This window comes from Callithrix jacchus, chromosome 4 (genome assembly GCF_049354715.1).
Source record: "Callithrix jacchus isolate 240 chromosome 4, calJac240_pri, whole genome shotgun sequence".
NCBI lineage: Eukaryota > Metazoa > Chordata > Mammalia > Primates > Cebidae > Callithrix > Callithrix jacchus.
Window position 1 is genome coordinate 39,006,741 of NC_133505.1, and position 23,633 is coordinate 39,030,373.

The window sequence follows — 23,633 nt, forward strand, 5'->3', positions numbered from 1 at the left end:
AAGAAGGCAGCTGTCTGCCAGGCAGAAAGAGGGCCCTCACCCTGAACTCAATATCCTGACACCCTGATCTCAGACTTCCTGCCACAAGATTTATGAGAAATGAATTTCTGTTGTTAAGCCACTCATCTGAGGGGTTTTGTTATGGCAGCCCTGTAACTGAGTACCCCATTTTCCTTACATTATCTTCACCTTTTTGCTTTTTCCCTGTTTGTTCACCTCTTACTTAGCTCTTTAGGAATGCAATTCTAACCTTTGCCTTCTCTCTCCCAGACACTCCCTACACTGCAAGCTTACCTATGTGTGGGCTTAGGAGTTCCACGGACCAGCTGGGTGTGGTGGCTCATGCCTGTAATCCCAGTACTTTGGGAGGCCAAAGTGGGCAGATCACCTGAGGTCAGGAGTTTGAGACCAGCCTGGCCAACACAGTGAAACTTCATCTCTACTAAAAATAGTAGAGATGGCGCAATCTCAGCTCACTGCAACCTCCGCCTCCCAGGTTCAAACGATTCTCCTGCCTCGGCCTCCTGAGTAGCTAGAATTACAGGCACGAGCCACCATGCCCAGCTAACTTTTGTATTTTTACTAAAGTTTATCATTATAAAATGATTAAGTTTATGATTATGAAATAAAAACTAAATAACAACAACAACAAAGAAAGTACCTGTCTTCTGGAAGAGATTATAGAAAATTGGTATTATATTTTTCCTTAAATGTTTGGTAGAATTTATCAGTAAACCCATTTGGGCATGATGTTGTGTTTCTGAATGTTATTAATTATCAATTTAATTTCTTTAATATATGTCTATTCATTTCACTTTTTATATTTAATTTTTTTTTTTTTTTTTTTTTGAGACAGAGTTTCGCTGTTGTTACCCAGACTGGAGTACAATGGCACGATCTCGGCTCACTGCAACCTCCGCTTTCTGGGTTCAAGCAATTCTCCTGTCTCAGCCTCCCGAGTAGCTGGGACTACAGGCACGCACCACCATGCCCAGCTAATTTTTGTATTTTTAATAGAGACGGGGTTTCACCTTGTTGACCAGGATGGTCTCCATCTCTGGACCTCGTGATCCACCTGCCTCGGGCTCCCAAAGTGCTGGGATTATAGGCGTGAGCCACCACACCCAGCCTAACATTTCTTTTTTAGAGACAATGTCTCACTAAGTTGCCCAGGCTTCTCTCAACCTCCTGGGCTGAAGGAATCCTCCCTCTTCAGCCTCCCAAAGGGCAGGGATTACAGACATGAGCTACTGTGCCTGGCCTCCTTTCACTTTTAATTAAATTTGTCTTGAATAATGATAGATTTAACTTTGGGAGGCTGAGGTGGGCAGATCACCTGAGGTCAGGAGTTTGAAACCAGCCCGGCCAAGATGGCAAAACCCCGTCTCTACTAAAAATACAAAAATTAGCCAGATGTGGTGGCGAGTGCCTGTAATTTCAGTTACTTAGAAGGCTGAGGCAGGAGAATCGCTTGAACTCAGGGGGCGGAGGTTGCAGTGAGCTGAGATTTTGCCATTGCACTCCAGCCTGGGCAACAAGAGTGAATTCCGTCTCAAAAAAGAAAAAAAAGAATAGAAAAAAGATAAAATACAAGCCAAACTTAGTAGGGTTGTCCGCAGTCAGCAATGGTGATCTTCTTGATGGTCTTGCCATTCCTGAACCCAAAGCACTCCACGGCGCCCACAATAACCATGCCTTCTTTCGCCTCACCAAAGACCATGTGCTTGCCATCTAACTACTCCGTCTTGGCAGTGCAGATGATAAACTGGGAATCATTTGTCTTGGGTCCAGCATTTGCCATGGATAAGATGCCAGGACCTATATGCTTTAGGAGGAAGTTCTCATCATCAAATTTCTCCCTATAGATGAACTTGCCACCAGTAACATTATGGCATGACGTCACCACCCTGACACAGAAACCCTGGAATAATTCTGTGAAAGGAGGAACCCTTATAACCAAATCCTTTCTCTCCAGTGCTCAGAGCACCAAAGTTTTCTGCTGTCTTTGGAAGCTTGTCTGCAAACAGCTCGAAGGAGACGCAGCCCAAGGGCTGGCTGCCGACAGCAACGTTGAAGAACACGGTGTGGTTGCCCATGGCTGATGGTACAGGGCTTGGGGCAGCAGCCTCTGCAAAGCTAAGACAGACACTTCCTATCTTATTCCGTGAGGCCAGGATTCCATGAGGGAATGCTTTCTAACTCATTCCATGAGGCCAGCATTAGCCAAATACCAAAAGCAGATGAAGACTTTAGAAAAAAAGAAAAACACAGACCAATATCTCTCATGAACATGGATGGAAAAATCCTCAGTAAAATGCTAGCAAATCAAATCCACAATGTATGAAAAGAACAATACACCATGACTAAGTGGGATCTATCCCAGGTATGAAAAGTTACTTCAACATTTGAAAATCAATTAATGTTGATTTTACATCAATTGGCTAAAGAAGAAAATCACATGATAATATCAATAGAGGCAGAAAAAGCATTTGACAACTGCCAACACCCATTCGTGGTGATAAAAAAAAAAAGTAAAATCTCTTAGCAAGCTAGGAATAGAGACCTTACTCAACTTGAAAAACAAAATCTGGCTGGGCACCGTGGCTCAAGCCTGTAATCCCAGCACTTTGGGAGGCCAAGGCGGGTGGATCACGAGGTCAAGAGATCGAGACCATCCTGGTCAAAATGGTGAAACCCCGTCTGTACTAAAGATACAAAAAATTAGCTGGGCATGCTGGTACGTGCCTGTAATCCCAACTACTCAGGAGGCTGAGGCAGGAGAATTGCCTGAACCCAGGAGGCGGAGGTTGCCGTGAGCCGAGATCGCGACATTGCACGCCAGCCTGGGTAACAAGAGCGAAACTCCGTCTCAAAAAAAAAATCTTCAGTAAGATATTTTGTGGATATTAACAAACTGATTCAAACTTTATATGGAGAGGCAAAAGACCTAGCCAACACAATATAGAAATCAATATGTTGAAGAGGTATTTGCACTCCTGTGTTGAATGCATCATTATTCTTTTTTTTTTCTTTAGAGACAGAGTCTCTCTATGTTGCCCAGGCTTGTGTTGAACTCCTGCCTCTCAAGTAGCTGGGATTCCAGGCACGAGACATTGCACCTAGCTGCAGCATTATTCTCAATAGCCAAGATATTGAATCCACCTAAGTGTCCATCAGTGAATGAATAGATAAGAAAATGTGGTATATACACACAATGGAATGCTATTCAGCCTTAAAAAACAAAATCCTGTCATTGGTAACAACATGGATGAACCTGGAAGACCTTATGTTAAGTGAAATAAGCCAGGCACAGAAAGACAAGTACAATCTCACTTATATGTGGAGTATAGAAAAAAGTCAGACTCATAAATAGAGAGTAAACTGGTGGTTATGAGATTCTGGGAGGTGGGGGAATTGGGGAGATGTTAGCCAAAGAACACAAGATTTCAGTTAGGAAGAATAAGTTCAAGAGATCTATTATAACTTATGGTGACTAAACTTATTAACAACGTATTGTATATTTCAAAATAAAATGAGAATAGCTTTAAGCACTCTCATCACACACACACAAAAAAATGTGAGGTAATGTACATGTTATTAAATTGTTTGGTTTATCCATTCCATGACGTGTGTATGCATGTGTATGTATATATATCAACACAATGTATACCATAAATGTATACACTCTTTGTCGGTTGAAAAATTAATTTTAGAAAGAAGGAGTAGCATTGGCAAAGAATAGACAAATTGATCCACTTGAGCAGAACAGAGAGCCAAGAAATAGTCCCACATAAATACAAAGGAGCAAAGACAATACGATAGAGAAAAGATAGTCTTTTCAGCAAATGATGTTGGAACAACTGGACCATGTGCAAGAAAAGTAAAAAGAAGCCGGGCGCGGTGGCTCACGCCTATAATCCCAGCACTTTTGAGAGGCCGAGGCGGGTGGATCATGAGGTCAAGAGATTAAGACCATCCTGGTCAACAAGGAGAAACCCCGTCTCTACTAAAAATACAAAAATTAGCTGGGCATGGTGGTGCGCACCTGTAGTCCCAGCTACTCGGGAGGCTGAGGCAGGAGAATTGCTTGAACCCAGGAGGCAGAGGTTGCAGTGAGCCAAGATCATGCCATTGCACTCCAGTCTGGGTAACAACAGAGAAACTCCGTCTCAAAAAAAAAGAAAAAGAAAAAAGAAAAGTAAAAAGAGCTCTCTAGAAAGGCTGCTGTGAAAGCCACCTGTGACAGTAACAGAAAGTGCCCCGCAGGTCTCTGACTCTTAGTAATATAATCTCTCTCACTGTAATGTAATGGCTAAACTTCAATGTCCCTCAGCCACCATCTCCATAAGACTTTCACATGGAGGCAACAATGATTCCTGCCAGTCACCCAGTCCTGCCAATCCACTGGGTAGGATACAGTATTGAAGGGCTCATCAGCACAATGGCATCAAGGGGCTCTGCAGCCCCTTGACCCTGTGGATGATGCTAGTCTTAATCCCCTCTTGTCCCTGGCTGAAGACAGGTCCCTCCTGCAGAGGCCAGGCCAGAATGCTCATCTGATTAAGACTCTATTAAGACTCAGAAATAACAAAAACATCAATAAATAAAAAAACACAACAACATAATCTAGGTGTCTTAGTCCGTTTTCTGCTGCTATAACAGAATACTACAGACTAGCTAATTTATTTTGTCGTTTTTTGAGACAGGGTTTCACCCTGTCTCTCAGACTTCAGTGCAGTGGCACAATCTCGACTCACTGCAACCTCCACCTCCCGGATTCAAATGATCCTCCCACCTCAGCCTCCTAAGTAGCTCGGCCCACAGGTGTGCACCACCACGCCCAGCTGATTTTTGTATATTTTTGTAGAGATGGAGTTTTGCCATGTTGCCCAGGCTGTCTCAAACTCCTGAGCTCAAGCCCTTCACCCACCTTGGCCTCCCGAAGTGCTGGAATTACAGGCGTGAGTCACCACACCCAGCACAGACTGGGTCATTTATAAAGAAAATAAATGTATTTCCCGCAAATCTGGAGGCTAGGAAGTCCAAGAGCATAGCATTGGCATCTTATGAGGGCCTGGCTGCAGTACCATCCCATGGTGAGCGGTGGGAGGGCAAAGAGGCTGAACTGATACTTTGTATCATCCCATACAATGGCATTAATGCATTCAACCTAATCAATTCCTAAAGGTCCCACATCTTCATACCATTAGGATAGCAATTAAATGTCAACGTGAGTTTTAAGAATAATAGTGTGATCATACTCGCATTTTAAGATAGTAAGCAATGGCTAGGCTTGGTGGTTCATGTCTGTAATCCCAGCACTTTGGGAGGCCGAGGTGGGTAGATTACTTAAGGTAAAGGACTTCCAGACCAGCCTGGCCAACATAGAAACCCTGTCTCTACTAAAAATACAAAAATTAGCCGGACGTGGTAGTACACACCTGTAATCCTAGCTACTTAGGAAACTGAGGCAGAATAGCTTGAACCCTGGAGGCAGAGGTTGCCGTGACCTGAGATCACACCATTGCACTCCAGCCTGAGTGACAGGCTGAGACTCCGTCTCAAAAAAAAAAAAAATAGACTTTTAAGCTGTGTACACATTGCGATTAAAGTATGAGTCATGCATAACCATACCACTAAGAGACAAAAGGGAAAGCCCTTTTCCCCTAAAACTTTTACAAAGGTTCTGGGTTCTTTTTCCACTTAAGTGGGGAAAAGTCAGCTAATAAGGAATGTGAAGTCTTTGGCCTCATCTAAAGTGCTTTGGCCCCCAACTGTGAGAAGCCCTGACCACTGGGAAAGCCTCCCTGCCTGGTTCCTGGACTTCTACACCATGGCAAAGGCCATCTTCCTTCCCAGTGCAGAGTGATACCTGGATAGTGAGCTGGCTAGCAGTTGTGCACTCTCCAGCAATCCTGTCTTCTGACACATGGTTTTCTATGGACCTTCCTGTTCCCAGATGATCAAAATTGAGACCAGCCACTCCCTTCTGAGCCACCTCTGCCTCCAAGCCAGTGGCTGTGTCCTCCAGTCACAACAGGACACCTCTTCAGAACACCCTGCAGGAAGCCGACATCTCTGCACAGGCTCACACATGCATGGTGTGTGCACAGGACTTTGGTTCTAGTTTCAGGAGGTGTGGGGGGAGGCTCATTAGTCCAGCAGAGCTTGAGGCCTGTACCAGTGTCATATGCCAGGAGCCAAGGTTACCAGGGATACAAAGTTTCCAGACCTACCAGAGTAGGCAAACCCCTACAACATGCAGGGCTAGACAGGGACAAGAAACAAGGTCATTCTGGGCCAGCAAGAAGAGGGAAAGGGAAATTACAGGCATACCTCAGAGATACTGCAGATTAGTCACCAGACCATGGCAATAAAGCAAGTCACACAAACTTTCTAGTTTCCTATTGTATATAAAGGTTGTGTTTGCACTATGTTGTCGTCTGCTAAGTGTAGAGTAGCATTGTATACAAAAAAAAAGTGTATACTTTTTTTTTTTTGAGACAGGGTCTCACTCTGTAGCCCAGGCTGGAGTGCAGTGGCACAATCTTGGCTCACTGCAACTTCCGTCTCCTGAATTCAAGCGATTCTCCTGCTTAGCCTTCCAGGAGCTGGGACTACAGGAGCCCATCACCACACCTGGCTAAACTAATTTTTGTATTTTTAGTAGAGATGGGATCTCACCATGTTGGCCAGGCTGATCTTGAATTTCTGACCTTAAGTGATCCACCCGCCTCAGCCTCCCAAAGTCCTGGGATTACAAGCATAAAACATCATGCCCAGCCATAAACTTTAATTTTAAAATATTTTATTACTAAACAAATGCTAACAATCACCTGAGGCTTCAGCTAATCCTCTTTTTGCTGGGAGAGGGTCTTGCCTCCATAGATCAGGGGCGTGGTTGCTGAAGGCTGCTTTGCTTTGACAACGTCTTAAAATAAGGCAATGACGTTTGCCAGTTGCATCATAGATTATGCCTTTCAATACTGTTGTGCCTCAGGGAATAGGGAGGGCCGGGAAAGCAGAGCCAGGAGAATGACCAGTTGGTGACGCAGTCACAGCACACACATTTTTCCATTAAGTTCACTGTCTTATATGAGTGTGGCTCATGGTGCTCCAAAACAATCACAATAGTTAACTTCAGTAACTAATTACAGCTCACTGTAACAGGTATAATAATGAAAAAGCTCGAAACGTTTTTAGAATTACCAGTGTGACACAGATACGTGTCTGTCCGCTGTTGGAAAAAACTGCACCAACAGACCTGCTTGATGTGTTTGACACAGGGTTACCACAAACCTCTCATTTATTTATAGATTGATGTAAATAAAAAACAGCGTCTGCAAAGAGCAATAAAGGGAAGCACAATAAAAGAAAGAGTAGCATTGGCAAAAGGGGAATCAGCACTTAAGCAAGGCCAGGGTGAGTTTTCAAATCAGGTGGACCTGGACATGAACCCTCCAGGACCTTCCATCCACCAGCTGTGGAGCCTCAAGCACATCTAGCCCAGAGCTGACCCCAATAAACACTTGCCCACTGAGTGTCGAACAAAATCATCTGAGCCAATTACATCACAGGTGCGAACCAGTGATGTAATTCCTACCTTGCAGAGTGGAGAAGTGAGAAAAGACAGTGTTAAGAAAGACACAAGACCTATGGTAGCCTTTCCTTTCTGTCTGGCAGCAGGGTAAGCTAAGATGATGCACACAAGTACATCTAGGAGCTATGGAAGCAGCAATCTGATGTCATTCGCTTTCTTCTGAGGGTCCACTGCTGGCAATACCACCAGCTCTCTGCTTTCCATAGGGATTCCCACCCAGTCTAATAAAGCACACTACTGGGCTACAGCCAAGCAAGGTTACGTTATAAGGTAGGTAGGATTCCATACCATAAGCTTGGTGGTGGCCGAAATTCCATACCATAAGCTTGGTGGTGGCCAAAAACCCAGTTCCTAAGAATACAGGCTGCCAGGCACAGTGGCTCATGTCTGTAATCCCAACACTTTGGAAGGCAGAGGTGGGTAAATCACGAGGTCAGGAGTTCAAGACCAGCCTGGCCAACATGGTGAAACCCCATCCCTACTAAAAATACAAAAATTAGCCAGGTGTGATGGTGGGCACCTGTAATCCCAGCTACTAGGGAGGCTGGGGCAGATAACTGCTTGAACCCAGGAGGCAGAGGTTGCAGTGAGCCAAGACTGCACCATGCACTCCAGCCTGGTGACAGAGCAAGACTCCCATCTCAAAAAAAAAAAAAAGAATACAAGTTACAAGCCTATCATGGTGTTCACCGGCTACTTTGCTCACAGCCTTCAGTCTGTTGCAGAGAAGCAAGCTGGGTGCCACTGTGCAGCTCTGAGTACTTCTTACTGGGTTGAAGATTACATGTACAAATTTTTGGGGGGTTATCCTAGTTGAGCCATTCCATAACACTATCAGAAGGAAACCTGACTCCCAGTGGATCACCAAAGCAGTCCACAAGCACAGGAAGACGCATGGGCTGACATCTGCAGGCCAAATTGGAAAGGCCTGAAGTTCTGCCACACTATTGGTGGTTCTTGCCACGAAGCTTGGAGACGACACAATACTCTCCAGCTCCGCAGCTACCGCTAATATAAGTAATGTTTGTAAAATTCCTACCTAATAAACACTTTAGCACAATAAAAACAAAAAACCAACCTGTGGTAGGCTGGGCACCAGCACTCTGAAGCAAGTTCTGCCTAAACTAGCAGGAACATTTTTCACCTCAGGAAGTGTTCCTGGACTCTGACTGGGGGTAGGCTGGGAGAGGTGGGGGCAGAGTGGGGCAGGGGCAGGGCTGGTGGCCGGGGCCTGGGCAGGGCCAGGCACTGAAGTGAGGCCAAGGCCTGGAGGGAACCAGTTCCTGGTGGCTGTTGGGCAGCTCAGACAGCTCCCTGCCAGGTCACCCGCCATGGTCCTCCCTCTGTCCTGGCTCTCTCGGTGCCATTTCCTACGCCTCCTCCTGCCCTCCTGGTCCCTGCCACCCCAGGGCTCCCGTGGGTGCTGCTCCCAAAACCCCAAGGCAAACACGGAAAAGACCAGCTCCAGAGGCAATGAGAAGATGACATCCCCGCCCAGGGTAAGTGGGACCAAGGGTAGGGACAGAGGGTTTGAGTTTGTACTGAGGTGGGGGAAAAAACCATCAATCCCACCCTGCACCACCCTTACTCCTGCATCTTTTTCAGTTCAGCTACCAGCTCTTCTCCTCCCCTCCCCTCCCCTCCCCCAGCCCAGACCTCTAGGCTCCCTTCCCCCACCCACACCCACAACAGCACAGTCCACAAAGTCCTTGAACAGGAATTCCCCTTCATCTAACAGTTAATTATTTCTTAGCAGAAAGGGGCAGCTGGTCCTTTCCAGTGACCCCATATCCTTGTTCAAGGCATCCGGTTACAGCCTCTGGGCGGCCCCGCAGAGGCCTATGCCCAAGAGAGGGAGCTCCCTGGGCTTCTCAATAAAGGCTACCAGGTCAAAAACAGATAGGGAAGGTGGAATTTCTCACTTCCCAGGGCTTCTGACCCCTGCCCTGGCTGATGTTCCCTCCCCTACTTCCCCTACCAGGGCCCTGGGACCCACCGCACAGCTGAGCTGGCCCAAGCTGAGGAGCTGCTGGAGCAGCAGTTGGAGCTATACCAGGCACTCCTGGAAGGGCAGGAAGGAGCCTGGGAAGCCCAAGCCCTGGTGCTCAAGATCCAGAAGCTGAAGGAACAGATGAGGCGGCACCGAGAGAGCCTGGAAGGCAGTGCCTAAGCTTTCCCCAGTGCCCACAGCACCCTCTGGCACTGGAAATACTGTGCGTCACCCCCCAGGGACTTCAGGATCAGAAACACCCAAGCCACTCTCAGAGCAGAGAAAGCAGAAGAGACCCCCCCACAAAGCACAGGCAATTGGCAGGTAGTGGGGGAGCCAGGGCTCTGGAGTCTTAGTCCCATCTCCCTTTGACCTCACAGCAGGGCACCCAGGCCTTACAGGGAATTTATTCAGGACCACGACCTAAAATAACCTCACCCCAAATACAATAAAGGGACGAAGCACTTACAGATACCACAGACACGTGTGTTTCATTTTTAGTTTTGTTAAAAAAAATTCTGACAAATCAGAAATGGGGGTTCAGGAGTGGTGGTGATGCAAAAGACGGAAGCCATGGGGTGGGGGCTGTCAGGGATGGGGGCAGTAGTGTCTCCTTCACCCCCACCCTGTTCTCTCCTGAAGGCCAGACAATCACATTCCAGAATGGGCGAGTCCTCTACCGTGTCTGTTCAACTGAGGAGAAAACGTAGCATGGTCAGAATAAGGCATGAAAAGGGGAAAGCAAGGCAGGAACACACAGTATACATGCAGATACTGGTGTACTGTATGGGTTCAGAGGACAGACATGCGGGTGAGGGAAGGGATGTAATATGATGAGAGAAGACAAAGACCCCACACACAGGTCAGGAAAATAACCCAACACAGCATCGAAGGCCAGGGGACATGAACCGGTCAAGTGTCCATTACACATCAGGTGCCCATGACCTAGATGATGGGATTTAGGACCAACACACTGAGGAACAGGGATGATCTAAAGGGTTTCATGAGATCAGTACTCACTGTAGGAGGAGATGTCTATCTCATCAGGCAGCTCACTAATATTGACCTCAAAGCGATCCTGCACATCATTGAGGATCTTGGCATCATTCTCATCAGACACAAATGTGATCGCCAAGCCCTTGGTGCCAAACCGGCCTGCTCTGGCCACCTGGAAGGAGACAGAGGGTAGTACTGAGGACCCAAGAGGAAAGAGACTCCCAGAGGCAAGGATGAAGATGTAATGTACAAAAAGATATAGAAAAGAAGGTAATGGGAGAACGGGATTTCTTCAGCATGTGGGGCTTACCCGATGCAGGTAGGTGTCAGAATCCTCAGGCATGTCATAATTAAAAGCAATGTTCACCCGCTCGATGTCCATGCCTCGGCCAAATAGGTTGGTAGCCACAAGAATTCGTCGTTGAAAATCTTTAAACTGCTGATACCGAGAAAGCCTTTGTGAGAAAGGAAATTTAAAAAATGTTGAGACTCCCTTCTCTCAATTGTCTTTTTCTCCCAAGGATGTAAAACATCTTTCCCATCTTCAACTCACCTCTCCTCCTGGGGCATCCCACGGTGGATGGCAATGGCTGGGAAGTTCTGCTCCACCAGTAGCTGGGCCAAGGCAATGCACCGCTGCACAGACTTCACAAAGATCACCACCTGTCTCGGGGTGGAGGGGAGGGGGGCCAGGAATTGGGGAATAGGGGTCCATGGTGTGAGAGACATTATGTGGGAGAGAAGAATTTCCAGTAATTATGTTCTCAGGAATTCCTCTTCATCTCTTGTTCCCCCACTATATATTTAGAGCAGAAGAGGAAATACTTTTTCTCAGCACTGATTTTTACCTAAGGAGGCTGCCCTCTGAGGTAGAGTTCAGAAACCAAAATTGCCAGACATGGCAGGAGACAAGGATGAGGTCACCTCATGAAAAAGTGGTAAAAAACTAGAATTAAGATCTGGAGGAGTGACTGATATTCCTGCTCACCAAAACATTAAACCTAAGGAAGCTATCCTAATTCTAGAAAGTAGTTTTTAATGCAAATAGACCACTCACAAGTATATTAATGAAATGCTTTTTTGAGATGGTGTCTCACTCTGTCACCCAGGCTGGAATGCAGTGGTACAATCCTGAGTCACTGCAGCCTCCACCTCCTGGGCTCAAGAGATCCTTCCACCTCACCATCCCAAGCAGCTGGGACCACAGGTGCATGCCACCCACCACACCCAGCTACTATTTTTTTCCCACTACTTGTAGTGATGGGGTTCTCCCTATGTTACCCAGACTGGTCTTGAAGTCCTGGGCTCAAGCAATGCTCCTGCTTCAGCCTCCCAAAGTACTGGGATGATGGGCATGAGCCACTGCCCTGCACCAAGCCAGAAATGCTTCTTGTAAGCAGTATTAGAAGAATTGAACATTTAAGTGCCCTAACATGCCCCCCAAAAAGTCGTTTTAAGGCTTTTAACAACTTCCTAAAACCTTTCCTAAAAACTTTTTTTTGGAGACAATCTCTCTCTATTGCCCAAGCTGGAGCACAGTGGTGCAATCATAGTTCACTGCACCCTCAATCTCCTGGGCTCAAGCTATCCTCCCATCTCAGCCACTGGAGTATCTGGGACTACAGGCATACACCACCACACCTGGCTAATTTTTTTCTTCTTTGGTAGTGATGAAGTTTCACCATGTTGCCCAGGCTGGTCTCAAACTCCTGGGCTCAAGTGATCCACCTGCCTCAGCCTCCCAAAGTGCTGAGCTGGGATCACATACATAAGCCACCATGCCTGGCCAAGGATCTTAATTTTTTAAGTTTATTTTCCTAGAGATTATTGAGGACAGATCCATGCCAGCCACAGAATAGAACAGCAGCTTCCATCTTGCTCATGCTCGGCCTCTCTATTTATACCCTCACCATTCTCTCCCACATCACACACGTGGTTTCAATAAAAGTGTACTTAATACTCAGGTTTCTGCTACAGCTGGAGTGCTCCAATGCTCATCCCCCTATTAGACATGTAACTGACCTGGTTGAACTCAAGGACATCCAGAAGATCAAAGAGCTTCCGGTTCTTCTCGTTGTCCTTCAGTTTCACGTAGTACTGCTGCAATCCATGCAGCGTCAACTTCGTCTCATCATCCACGAAGATCTCCATTGGCTGGGGGGGAGGAAGGGGGTGGGGAACGGGAGGAGGGCAGAGTGGGGGGGTTAAACCTGGGGGGGTGGAGGAAGTTGATCTCCAATACACCCCATGGGGGGATGGGGAGGAGGAAAGAGAAGATTGAAAACCCCACCCCACTCCCAAAAATACCCACATTTTACTGTGGTCTCTCTCACATTACATCTAATTTCCTTACTATCAGTTGAGTTTTAAGACTGCCCCACTAAAAACTATCATGGGAAAGAAACTTTGCAAAGGACATAAAGGAGCAGTGAAACCACCCAATGGCATAGATGCCATTACCTCGTATAGAGGTGGGAGAAGAAAGAAAATGGGAGAGGATTCTCAAAGGGAGAGCAAGGCCCAAACATCTGGGAAATGATGAGAGGCAATGACTCAAGGTCAGAATAACTTCATCAGAGTTGCTTGTAAGAACATGGGGTTGGGGGGGAGGACGACTGCTCCATTTGATTCTCCTACTTCAACTAAGAGAATCTCACGTACATTAGAAAAGTGGATGTCTTTTAAGATCCGAATGCTAAAATGGACAGTCAAAAAAAAGCCACTTACGGAGAAACAAAAAATTACTCAAGATGAGTAACTTGCCGTCAGACCACAACAGGGTAGTTTTAGATGAGACTGGTCTCTTGACTATGAATTAAACCATCTACAGGCTTACAGGGAAGGTATCAGTAAGTGGTATTAAAAACCAAATTCAGAGCAGCAGATATGCATTTTTTAAAGGGACAGGATCTATGTTGCCCAGGCTGGAGTGCGGTGGCTATTCACAGGCACAATCATAACACACTACAGCCTCAAATTCCTGGGCTCAAGTAATCCTCCGGTTTCAGTCTCCTGAATAGCTGGGAATACAGGCACATACCACCACACCTTACTGCATTCATCTTTAAAACAACCAAGACCCCCCTGAAGGGGAGGAAAGTAACATACAGAAATTAGCACAACTCCAAAACCCAATTTTCCTAACACTTTTTATACTATCCTAGGAAAGATAGTTAACATGAAGACCCCGCGGCCCAAATAGGAAATGATGCATGTACCATAGGAAAAAAAAAACAAGGCAGGTTTTCTTTTCTTTTTTTGATACAGGGCCTCTATCACCCAGGCTGGAGTACAGTGGCACAATTACAGCTTACTGCAGCCTCCACATCCTGGGCTCAGGCAAACCCTCCTGCCTTAGCCTCCCAGATAGCTGGGACCACAGGCATGTGCCACCACACCCAGCTTTTTTGGTAGAGACAAGGTCTCACTACATTGCCTAGGCTAGTCTCAATGGGCTCAAGCAATCCTCCCACCTTGGCCTCCCAAAGCACTGGGATTAGAGGTGAGCCACCATGCTCAGCCAAGGCAGGCTTTTTAAAGACAAGTTCCATGGCCTCCTTGAAATTTCATTCTAGCCCCAAATACAGATAAAGAGTTATCCCACAGGAAGGAACACTGCAGGGAGGGGAAGAACACACTCCACTGCTTATGCAATCGGACCCACCTAGCCCCAAACCCTAACACTCACCCGATTACATCTACTTTACCTTTCCTATGTCCCTCTCCTCTGAGTAATAAAAAAAATTTTTTTAAGAAAAAAAAAAAAAAAAAAAAAAAAAAAATCTACCACCCCATTCAGGACACCCCTCCCCAACACATATGGGGGGAAACGGGGCACGGCACGCGTTGGGTTCAGGAAAAAAACCGGGAACGGAAAAAGAGGCTGGTTTGGTCCTCAGCTTCCTGGTCAGGTTTCCCCGCGGCCTCCGCTGCCGCCATCCACCGCTGGGTGCCGTCCGCATTCCCTCGCCGCGCCACGGTGCTTCTCTGTTGCCGGCTCACATCAACCGAGGTTCCGGATGGGTGCAAGGAGATGTGGGTGGGAAGGAGTAGGGTATCGGGGATTGAGGTGCCAAAGGCCCCCACCCCTGGAGGTGGGGAAGGGGAGGATTCATCTGTGCTGATGCTCTTCTTTTGGACATGCCCTGCCATCTGTCTGTCCCTCTCTTGCTCTCCTGCCACTGGGAAGTAGGAGTTTTGGTGAGCAGAAGGCTCCAGCTGTATGCTCGATGCCACCTTGAGGATGCGTGGCTGTAGGGGGCACGTAAGACACGATGGGTGGGTGGTAGGGCAGAAAAATCCTGCCCTCCCCCAAAAGGAGAAGAGGTTCAAAAATGTTGCGATTTTTGAGAAAAAGTCGAACACTACCCGCTCTCACATTAACCCGACCAAGTCTTCCGGAGTTTCCCTGGCACCCGCGCAGACCCTAACACTAGCTGTCTCTGCTTCTGTATGTCTCTTCAAGGAGTCGTTACTCCCAGCTGGGCATAAGCCGACTTCTTGGCACTTGAATGACAAGGGAGTCTGGAGGAAGAGGGCGAGGAAGGGGAGGAGGCAGCGGGCGGGGAGTGGAGGGAGAGAAGGTAGAAGGGTATTTACATCTTGCATGAACTTGCGGCAGACTGGACGGATCTCTTTGCTCAAGGTAGCACTGAACATCATGACCTGCTTCTCATGGGGGGTCATGCGAAAAATTTCCTGGACATCCCGACGCATGTCTATGAGAACAAGAAAAGAATTGTAGGAGAAAATAAGCAGGTATAGTAAAGATTAAAGGTAGACCTCCCAGTGAGGTGAAGACTGCAATGAACTTGGAATCAAGAATTGGAATTATATTCCAACTGTTTAAGCAAGAAAGATAAAAACCCCGAAGTTCACAACTATAAAATGGGGACAAAGCCCTGTGCAGATACTCTCAGGCATAAGGCCTTCAAAACATGCTTTACAGGCCATTCTCCCAACTCTTTCCTGCCCAAGCCCAGGCCAGCCTTCAGCAGACTACAAATATCAAGCACATATTACATTCCAGCTATCAAAGTTCATCTATGACCCTCTGGATCACTTTTCTATCCAGTTGGACAAATAAGACATCTCTACCTGGAGCCCACCTTTATAGCTCGCCATATTGAATTGCCAAAGATCATTTGTAATAACTTTTCTCTGGAGCCTATGTCCATCCCCACTCTCATTTACCAAGATTCAATTCTGACAGAAAAATCTTTCTTCATTAACCCCACTTAGCACTAGAATACCACACCACATGAACTCCTACAAACACTCTCTACATTAATTTCAGACCCGAGTCTAGAAACTGATTCAGGTATAAATTCTGACTGTGTATGTTGTGCTGGAGATGCCATAAGGGTAGACAGTCTTCTCCTTCAGTTTAGAATATCCCCTATGACTCCCAGTACAGAAATATTTAATGGAAAGGGTAGTGGTGGTGACGACTTATGCCTAAATTATCAAAGTCCCCTATTCTCAAAGGTTAAAAAGAAATCATAGAAAGATGATAGATGACCCCCTTACTGTGCTTAAAAGAATAAAAACCAACCAGGGAACCCAGAGCCATCAGTCATGGGTGATAGATAAGAGTCGTCCTTACACTGAGGTGCTCCTGTTTCAAATAAACATCATTTGGCTCCAAAGAACAACTCCCCAGCATTAGCCAAGCCCCAGCACTGCCACTCACCGAGCTGTTCAAGCATTTTATCGCATTCATCCAAAATAAAGTGTTTAATGTGTTTGAGGTTGAGGCTCTTATTTCGAGCCAGGGCTAGGATACGGCCTGGAGTCCCCACGACGATATGCGGGCAGTTCTTCTTCAGCACCTCTTCATCCTTCTTGATAGACAGACCACCAAAAAACACAGCAACCTGCCAAGCCAAGAGCAAAGAGTCTCAAAAACAAGGAAGGAAAGAGTCCAATCCCCCCAGGGTTCCCACTCTCAGTTTGAGCTAAACCAATTTTTAGCATGTTTCAAAACTACAATAAACTTTTAGAGGTCACCTAATTTAAAAATTTTATGTCGCCCCACCAAACACTGAGGTTTATAACAAAAGTGATTGCCTCAAGTTACAGAACTACTCAGAACAGTCAGGACAAGAATTCAGTTCTTCTGACTTAATCTAACCATCTTCCTTCATTTATGAGGCCAGGCTTCATTTAAAAAATCAAGGAGCCAGGTATGGTGGCACATTCTTGTAATCCCAGCTACTTGGGAGGCTGAGGCACGAGAATCACTTGAACCTGGAGGCAGAGGTTGCAGTGAGCCACGATCTGTACTCCAGCATGGGTGACAAGAGGGATACACCATCTCAAAAAATAAAAATAAAAATAAGGCTGGGCTCGGTGGCTCACACCTGTAATCCTAGCATTTTGGGAGGCCAAGGCAGGTGGATCACTTCAAGCCAGGAGTTCAAGACCAGCCTGGCCAATACAGTGAAACCCCATCTCTACTAAAAATACAAAAATAACCCAGGAGATTGAGGCAGGAGAATTGCTTGAACCTGGGAGGCAGAAGTTGCAGTGAGTGGAGATCAAGCCACTGCACTCCAGCCTGGGCAACAGAGGGAGACTCCACCTCAAGGAATAAATAAAAAATAAATATAGGCCGGGTGCAGTGGCTAATGCCTGCAATCCCAACACTCTGGGAGGTCGAGGTGGGTGGATCACGAGGTCAGGAGTTCAAGATAAGCCTGACCAAGATGGTGAAACCCCATGTCTACTAAAAATACAAAAATTAGCCAGGCGCAGTGGCGGGCGCTACTCGGGAGGTTGAGGCAGCAAGAAACACTTGAACCCGAGAGGCAGAGGTTACAGTAAGCTCAGATCATGCTACTGCACTCCAGCCTGGGTAACAGAGCAAGACTCTTGTCTCAAATAGTAATATAGTAATAAATAAACAACAGCAAGAAATCACCAGATGAGTGTAAAGTACCACAAAAAACACACGAAACATCAAGTTATCCTAAATAAACCCAGAATCTCCACACAAACCCCATGAAATTATTGCTTGAGGTTAAATATTATCACTCCATGTTAAATCCATTAGGTGAATAGTTATTTAGGGATCTGGGCCTTGGTACGCTATCAAGTAACACCAGAAACTACTTTCTAGTTTCAAGGGGGAAAAGAAGAACCATGGAATCAAACTGTCATGACACTAATCCCACCGTAAATCTAAAATCTCTAACGAGGCCAGGCGTGATGGCTCACGCCTGTAATCCCAGCACTTTGGGAGACCAAGGTAGGTGGCTCACTTGAGGTCAGGAGTTTGAGATCCACCTGGCCAACATGGTGAAACCCTGTCGCTACTAAAAATACAAAAATTAGCTGGGCGTGATGGCACTATGTAGTCCCAACTACTCGGGAGGTTGAGGCAGGAGAATCACTTTAACCTGGGAGGCACAGGTTGCAGTGAGCTGAGATTGCACCACTGCACTCACAGCCTGAGAAACAGAGAACTCCACCTCGAAATAAAATAAAAATAAAATAAAAAAAGATAGATCAACCAGATTTGTGGCATAACAGGAGATACAGCATCACCTATGCAGCATTCTTGCCAAAAATGCTTAACTTAAATTTAAAAACAAAAAAAATTTTTTTTTTTTTGAGACCAAGTCTCAAGTCACCCAGGCTGGAGTGCAGTGGCACAATCTCAGCTCACTGCAACCTTTGCCTCCCAGTTCCCAGGGATTCTCCCACCTCAGCCTCCCAAGTAGGAGGGACTACAGGTGCATGTCACCACGCCAGGCTAATTTTTGCATTTTTCATACACAGGATTTCACCGTGTTGGCCAGACTGGTCTCGGACTCCTGACCTCAAGTGGTCCACCCACCTTGGCCTCCCAAAGTACTGAGATTACAGGAGTGAGCCACCATGCTTGGCCAGAATCCTCAAAATTCTCACCACTGGAGCTGTTTTTAAAGTTTCTAGCTTTCTCTGCCACACACCTCAAAATGATCAAACTGATAGGATTCAATTCAGTATGAAGTAGTAAGAAAAGGGTGGTCTTGAGCATCATCCATAGCCCACTTATGAAATGAATCCTCCTGTTATACAGGATCTTAACACTCTGTTAAACCAAGGCAAACTATAGTTTCTCCAAAATTAAGTTTCTCATCCCTCCAACTTGCCACATCCTCACTCTCAGGTCTCTTTACCTTGACTTACCTTGACATTGGGCATATATTTAGAAAAGCGCTCATATTCCTTGCTGATCTGAAAAGCCAACTCCCGAGTGTGACACATCACCAGCACAGACACCTTAGGCAGGAAGTAGATGGAGACATACAGTAAGTACAGCCCTTCATTATCTCCTCTAGGGAAGTGATTGTCACAAAAATATACCTGGCCAGTGATAAATGACTTTAATTCTGTGACCTAAATCATGAACTCTATGCTTGCAACAGAACATTCCCCACAGCTGTCAGGTTGTCAAGGCTAACAGCGGTTATGTGCTCATGGCTCTGCAAGCATCATGTAGCTAGGACAAAAACCCCTTTCCCTTATAATCCTAACCAAAATCCCTTCCCCAGCACTCTCCCCAAATGTACCTGCCCAGTAACTGGCTCCAGCTGTTGCAGTGTGGCCAAGACAAACACTGCTGTCTTTCCCATGCCCGACTTGGCCTGGCACAGGACATCCATTCCCAGAATGGCCTGAGGGATGCACTCATGCTGGACTAAAAGAAGGGGGGAGGAAAGATAAATTAGACTCCAGTCTCCAGATAACTCTACCACCTTTTTCATCATGCCAACCCCATTCCTTACCACTCAATTCTCAAAGTCTAGTATGTACTTGGTTCTTGACAACTTCCAGACTTTCTACCTCTCTCTGCTCCTTCAACCACATTCACCTCAAAATCAAACACTCCTCATTCCTCCTAGCTTCACCCTCCTCCAGGTCCAGGCCTTCCCAGTCCTACTAACAACTCCCTTGCACCTACCAACTGATCACCTTCAATGCTCCTGACTCTTTCTTTATTTTTCTTAATCTTTAACAATTCATGACATTTGAACACCTGCCACAGGTCATTTTTCCTACTTAGACTGCCCTACTTTGGATCACATAACTGCAACCCTGAACGAAATGAAGGACTTGGTACCTGACCCAGAAGCCAGTCATCTTTAAACCAGTCACAGAGGCTTCCAGAGACCACAGGTGGCCTGGCCCAACAAAGGGGGTCTACAGGTCCAACCAGGAGCTCTCTGGAAATTTAAAATTAGAAGTGACAAAATTAAAAATAAGCAGACAAGGCCGGCCATGGTGGCTCACGCCTTAATCCCAACACTTTGGGAGCCCGAGGTGGGCTGACCATGAAGTCAAGAGATTGAGACCATCCTGGCCAACATGATGAAATCTATCTCTACTAAAATACAAAAAAAAAATCAGCCAGGCAAGGTGGTGCATGCCTATAGTCCCAGCTACTCTTGAGGCTGAGGAAGGAAAATCACTTGAACCCAGGAGATGGAGGGTGCAGTGAGCTGAGATCATGCCACTGCACTCCAGCCTGGCGAAAGAGCAAGACTCCGTCTTGGAGAAGAAAAGCCAGTCACAAGAATGAAGAGCAGACCTATAAGTTACTCTTGAATCACTGGCACTTTGTTGCTATCATAAAAGAAACAATAAACCTGTATAAGCCTCCTATATCCAAAATTGTTTTTGATACTTATCTCCTGATTTTTTTTCCCTTGCTGTCACCCAGGCTGGCGTACTGTAGTACAATAATGGTTCACTACAGCCCCAATCTTCAGGGCCCAAGCAATCCTCCCCTGGCTTGCCATACCTCTCCATGTGTACGCCACCACACCTGGCTAATTTTTGAACGTTTCATAGAGACAGGAGTCCCTAGGTTTCCCAGGCTTCTCCTGCACTCTTGAGCTCAACTGACCCTCTCCTACCTTGGCCTCCCATAGTGCTGGGATTACAGGAATGAGCGACTGCAACTGGTCCTGATCTAGCCTTAAGTATAAACCTTTACCACCTGAGCAACAATGAACACATCTTTTTATCATCCTTAAAGAGCCTAATGAGCATACATGCCCAAGAGAAAATTTACCTTCTGATGGATGCTCAAAGCCACAGTCGACAATGGCCCGGAGCAACTCTGGCTTGAGCAGGAAGTCACGAAAGCCAGAGCTGTGGATGGAGACATAGGAGCCCTTGACATCCTTCTTGGCAGGGGCCTCAGCCCCATCTCCCCCAGCTGCTGTCTCCACCTCATCATCTTCATAGTCCAAGAGCTCATTGTCTACATCGTTCTCTGCCATAACTGGGCCGGCAGGGGAAAAAGGGAAGGGGGCTCTGGATGGGTTCTTGGAAAATAGGTGAAAACAAGGGGTGAAAATTAGGGGGTTGATGAACAGCAAAGGAAAGCAAAGATACTAGTTTCTAAAAGAAGAGCTGCAGGGGGGGGGAGAAAAAAAAAGCAAGATTTAGTCATAAGCAGAGCCTTCACCTCCTCTTTTCCATCCCCAGTTCCCACTTCCCCTAAACTGGGAAACTTTTACCTGGAAAGAGAAACAGATACAAAACATACAAGCGAAAAGCAAATAAAACAGCATAGAAAAAGCAGTCCCAGGGAAAATGCTTAGGACACAGGATCCCAACAAGATTAGCAATCCGAGTAGCAGAAACCAGAAAAGTTGGAACAGGAAGACCAACTTATACATTCTTGATCTGGGCCGGGCGCAGTGGCTCACGCCTGTAATCCTAGCCCTTTGGGAGGCCGAGGTGGGTGGATCACCTGAGGTCAGGAGTTCAAGACCAGCCTGGCCATCATGGTGAAACCCCATCTTTAAAAATAAATAAATAAAAAGAAAAAAAAATAAATTCTTGATCTGAAAGTAACAAGGATGAAACAAAATAGATAATAAAGGATAAAATACTACTAATAACTTGGAGAAGTGGAAAATGGAGATGACAGAGTCCGAAAAATCCTCATAGGACCGCGCTTTCCCTATTATAATCCCAACGTGCAGATGCCTAACTCAGCAGCCATCAGTCAAGGGTGATAGATGAGGGTCATCACTGCGCAAAGCGCTCACCTTTCGAAAGGAAAACATCATATGGCCGCCGTCCACCTCCCACTTCTCAGTACCCTCCCTTCCGTTAAGATATCCTTGTGTAATTAGCATGGGGCGGGCAGTGCAAGACAAATGGCTCAGCAACAACAACAAAAAATTTCACGTCTCCACCCTACAATAAGCTAAGAGTTGACAGAGAAAGGCAATCCCCACCCAGGCTTCGACAAAATCTTTACCAAGTGGTCTCACATCACTGTTGCGCTACGAAGGTGAGACTCCTTTCTGAGAAACATACAATGACACCAATCGTAAACACTTGGAAGGCACTCCAGATTAGGTTGGGCAAGTCGAGGTGAGAAAAATCCAACCGGCTCCTCCTCCCAGCCCCATCGTGGGCCGAGAAAGGGCCCAAAAAAAGACAAGGAAGGTGAGAAGAGCCCCGCCCTCCGCAAATACCAAGACCAAGGGACGCCTAGCGCCGCCTCTCATTGATGATGAGGCCTCCAATATGAGAAGAACCCACTGGATGAAGGGAGCAAAGCGAACACAATGGCGCCGAGGACACCATCTTGGATTGGGCCCCCTCTTAGCTACCCTTCCTCCCCCCAGGAACAGTTTGCTCTCGAAAGGGATGCAGGCTACAGAAATAACGAACCAACTAGGCCCCAGCGATCAGACCAGCGCCTGTGAAGAGGGTATCAGGAACCCATGTGACGGGATGGGTACGGAGAAGCGCAGATGAAAACGGATTGTAGCGAAGGCCGAAGCTTACCTAAGCAGGGAGAGCGCGTATGGCGGCAGCAACAGCGACGAAGGAGGGAAATCTGCCTTCACTTCCGGTTGCAGCCTTCTCTCTACTGCGGCCTCCCGCCTTCTTGGCTGCAAGAGCGCAGGCGCAAAGGACCGGAAACAGGGCCTTCCGCAGTTGTATGGATCCGCGCGCTCCAGGCTTGCCTTTGGAAAATGCCTGTCTGAAATTTGTTTTAAAACCATTTCTAACTTCCCTGCTACCGCCAGTAACAAAAGTTATAAAGGAAACTAACATCTCCTCCCACTGTTATCTTTCTGATCTTTTTCTACTCTTCTCCATGCCCCTCATCTCTTCGTTTAGGTTTTTGCCACGCAGGTCTTCTCTCTAGGCACCCCTCCATGGACGCGCGAGGAACGAGAGTGGCAAGGCCTGCGAGTTCCCACGGGGTCCTTGGCCCTGTAGTGAAGGTGACCTGAGGGCGGCTGTGCACGCACTAGGAAACGGCAGGCCCTAGCTGAGGGAAGTCTAAGGGAACTGGCGTACTCGTGGGTGTTGTCCGACTCTTTCCCTGTGGTGGGGCTGGTGGGCGGCATTTTCCCAAAACGATGCTGTCCTAGGTAGCTGATCCCTAGGGCCAGTGAGTCCGGAAGGTGTTCTGAATCCGAACGGGAGACTGGGTCTGGATTCTCCCCTAAGTGTTAATAGTAGGGCCTGAGGGTTATACTACATTTCATTAATTTTGTTTTTTGGTTTGAGACGGAGTCTTGCTCTTTCGCCCAGGCTAGAGTGCAGTGGCGCGATCTCGGCTTACTGCAAACTCCGCCTGCCGGGTTTGAGCGATTCTCCTGCCTCAGCCTCCCGAGTAGCTGGAATTACAGGCGCCTCCACACCCAGCAAATGTTTGTGTTTTTAGTAGAGATGGGGTTTCACCCATGTATGACCTCAGATGTTCCACCCACCTCGGCCTCCCAAAGTGCTGGGATTACAGGCGTGAGCCACATCGCTTGGCCCATTAATTCTGTTAATTTGAGCAGAAGTTTTTGGCCCCGCCCCAACAGTCCCGTTGTTCAGCCTGGATTTTTTTCTGCTTGAAACATTTGACTTCCCCGTCTTTGACATGGGGAGCTACAAAAATAAGACATAATGTCCTGCTGTGTAACATAAATAACAAACGTTTGGCCTTCTCCCTGTTAGCACATTTAATACTAAGGAGTAAGTACCGTTATTCCCATCTCATTGACAGAGGCAAAGCAACATGTCCCAAGG

General features: G+C 46.8%; 2 protein-coding genes, 2 non-coding genes and 1 pseudogene across 9 annotated transcripts; 1 reads left to right on the forward strand and 4 right to left on the reverse strand.

Annotated features, from left to right (window-relative positions):
- Nucleotides 1-1,416: 1,416 nt before the first annotated feature.
- On the reverse strand, nucleotides 1,417-2,206 carry LOC144582265 (peptidyl-prolyl cis-trans isomerase A pseudogene; annotated as a pseudogene).
- Nucleotides 2,207-8,919: 6,713 nt separating this feature from the next.
- Nucleotides 8,920-10,069, forward strand: MCCD1 (mitochondrial coiled-coil domain 1). Its single transcript, XM_002746385.6, has 2 exons — nucleotides 8,920-9,099; nucleotides 9,582-10,069. The coding sequence occupies exons 1-2, from the start codon at nucleotides 8,932-8,934 to the stop codon at nucleotides 9,768-9,770; spliced, it is 357 nt and encodes a 118-aa protein (XP_002746431.1). The 5' UTR covers nucleotides 8,920-8,931; the 3' UTR covers nucleotides 9,771-10,069.
- Nucleotides 10,070-10,079: 10 nt separating this feature from the next.
- On the reverse strand, nucleotides 10,080-22,442 carry DDX39B (DExD-box helicase 39B). 6 transcript variants are annotated; one of them, XM_035295179.3, is made up of 11 exons: nucleotides 22,389-22,442; nucleotides 20,650-20,905; nucleotides 19,145-19,272; nucleotides 18,762-18,854; nucleotides 16,279-16,462; nucleotides 15,186-15,304; nucleotides 12,609-12,740; nucleotides 11,140-11,249; nucleotides 10,897-11,041; nucleotides 10,611-10,758; nucleotides 10,080-10,283 (listed from the first exon to the last, which is right to left on the reverse strand). In XM_035295179.3, the coding sequence occupies exons 2-11, from the start codon at nucleotides 20,858-20,860 to the stop codon at nucleotides 10,267-10,269; spliced, it is 1,287 nt and encodes a 428-aa protein (XP_035151070.1). In that variant the 5' UTR covers nucleotides 20,861-20,905; nucleotides 22,389-22,442; the 3' UTR covers nucleotides 10,080-10,266. The 6 variants fall into 6 exon arrangements, with proteins under 6 accessions (XP_035151070.1, XP_078224925.1, XP_035151071.1 ...); XM_078368799.1 differs by having other exon boundaries at nucleotides 20,650-20,993; XM_035295180.3 differs by having other exon boundaries at nucleotides 22,272-22,442.
- LOC118153345 (small nucleolar RNA SNORD83) lies at nucleotides 16,153-16,228 on the reverse strand. Its single transcript, XR_004742585.1, has one exon. It is a non-coding gene; the product is annotated as a small nucleolar RNA SNORD83 (small nucleolar RNA).
- Nucleotides 21,586-21,663, reverse strand: LOC118153344 (small nucleolar RNA SNORD83). The gene has a single exon (XR_004742584.1). It is a non-coding gene; the product is annotated as a small nucleolar RNA SNORD83 (small nucleolar RNA).
- Nucleotides 22,443-23,633: the final 1,191 nt, after the last annotated feature.

What these genes read in the sequence shown, in the direction of transcription:
- MCCD1 (XM_002746385.6), top strand. Translation starts at nt 8,932, where the DNA reads ATGGTCCTCCCTCTGTCCTGGCTCTCTCGGTGCCATTTCCTACGCCTC. An exon ending in AGATGACATCCCCGCCCAGG is followed by an intron (nt 9,100 to 9,581) that starts GTAAGTGGGACC and finishes TTCCCCTACCAG; the next exon opens with GGCCCTGGGACCCACCGCAC.
- DDX39B (XM_035295179.3), bottom strand. Translation starts at nt 20,860, where the DNA reads ATGGCAGAGAACGATGTAGACAATGAGCTCTTGGACTATGAAGATGAT. An exon ending in CTTTGAGCATCCATCAGAAG is followed by an intron (nt 19,273 to 20,649) that starts GTAAATTTTCTC and finishes CCCTTCTTTTAG; the next exon opens with TCCAGCATGAGTGCATCCCT. An exon ending in TGGAGCCAGTTACTGGGCAG is followed by an intron (nt 18,855 to 19,144) that starts GTACATTTGGGG and finishes TTCCTGCCTAAG; the next exon opens with GTGTCTGTGCTGGTGATGTG.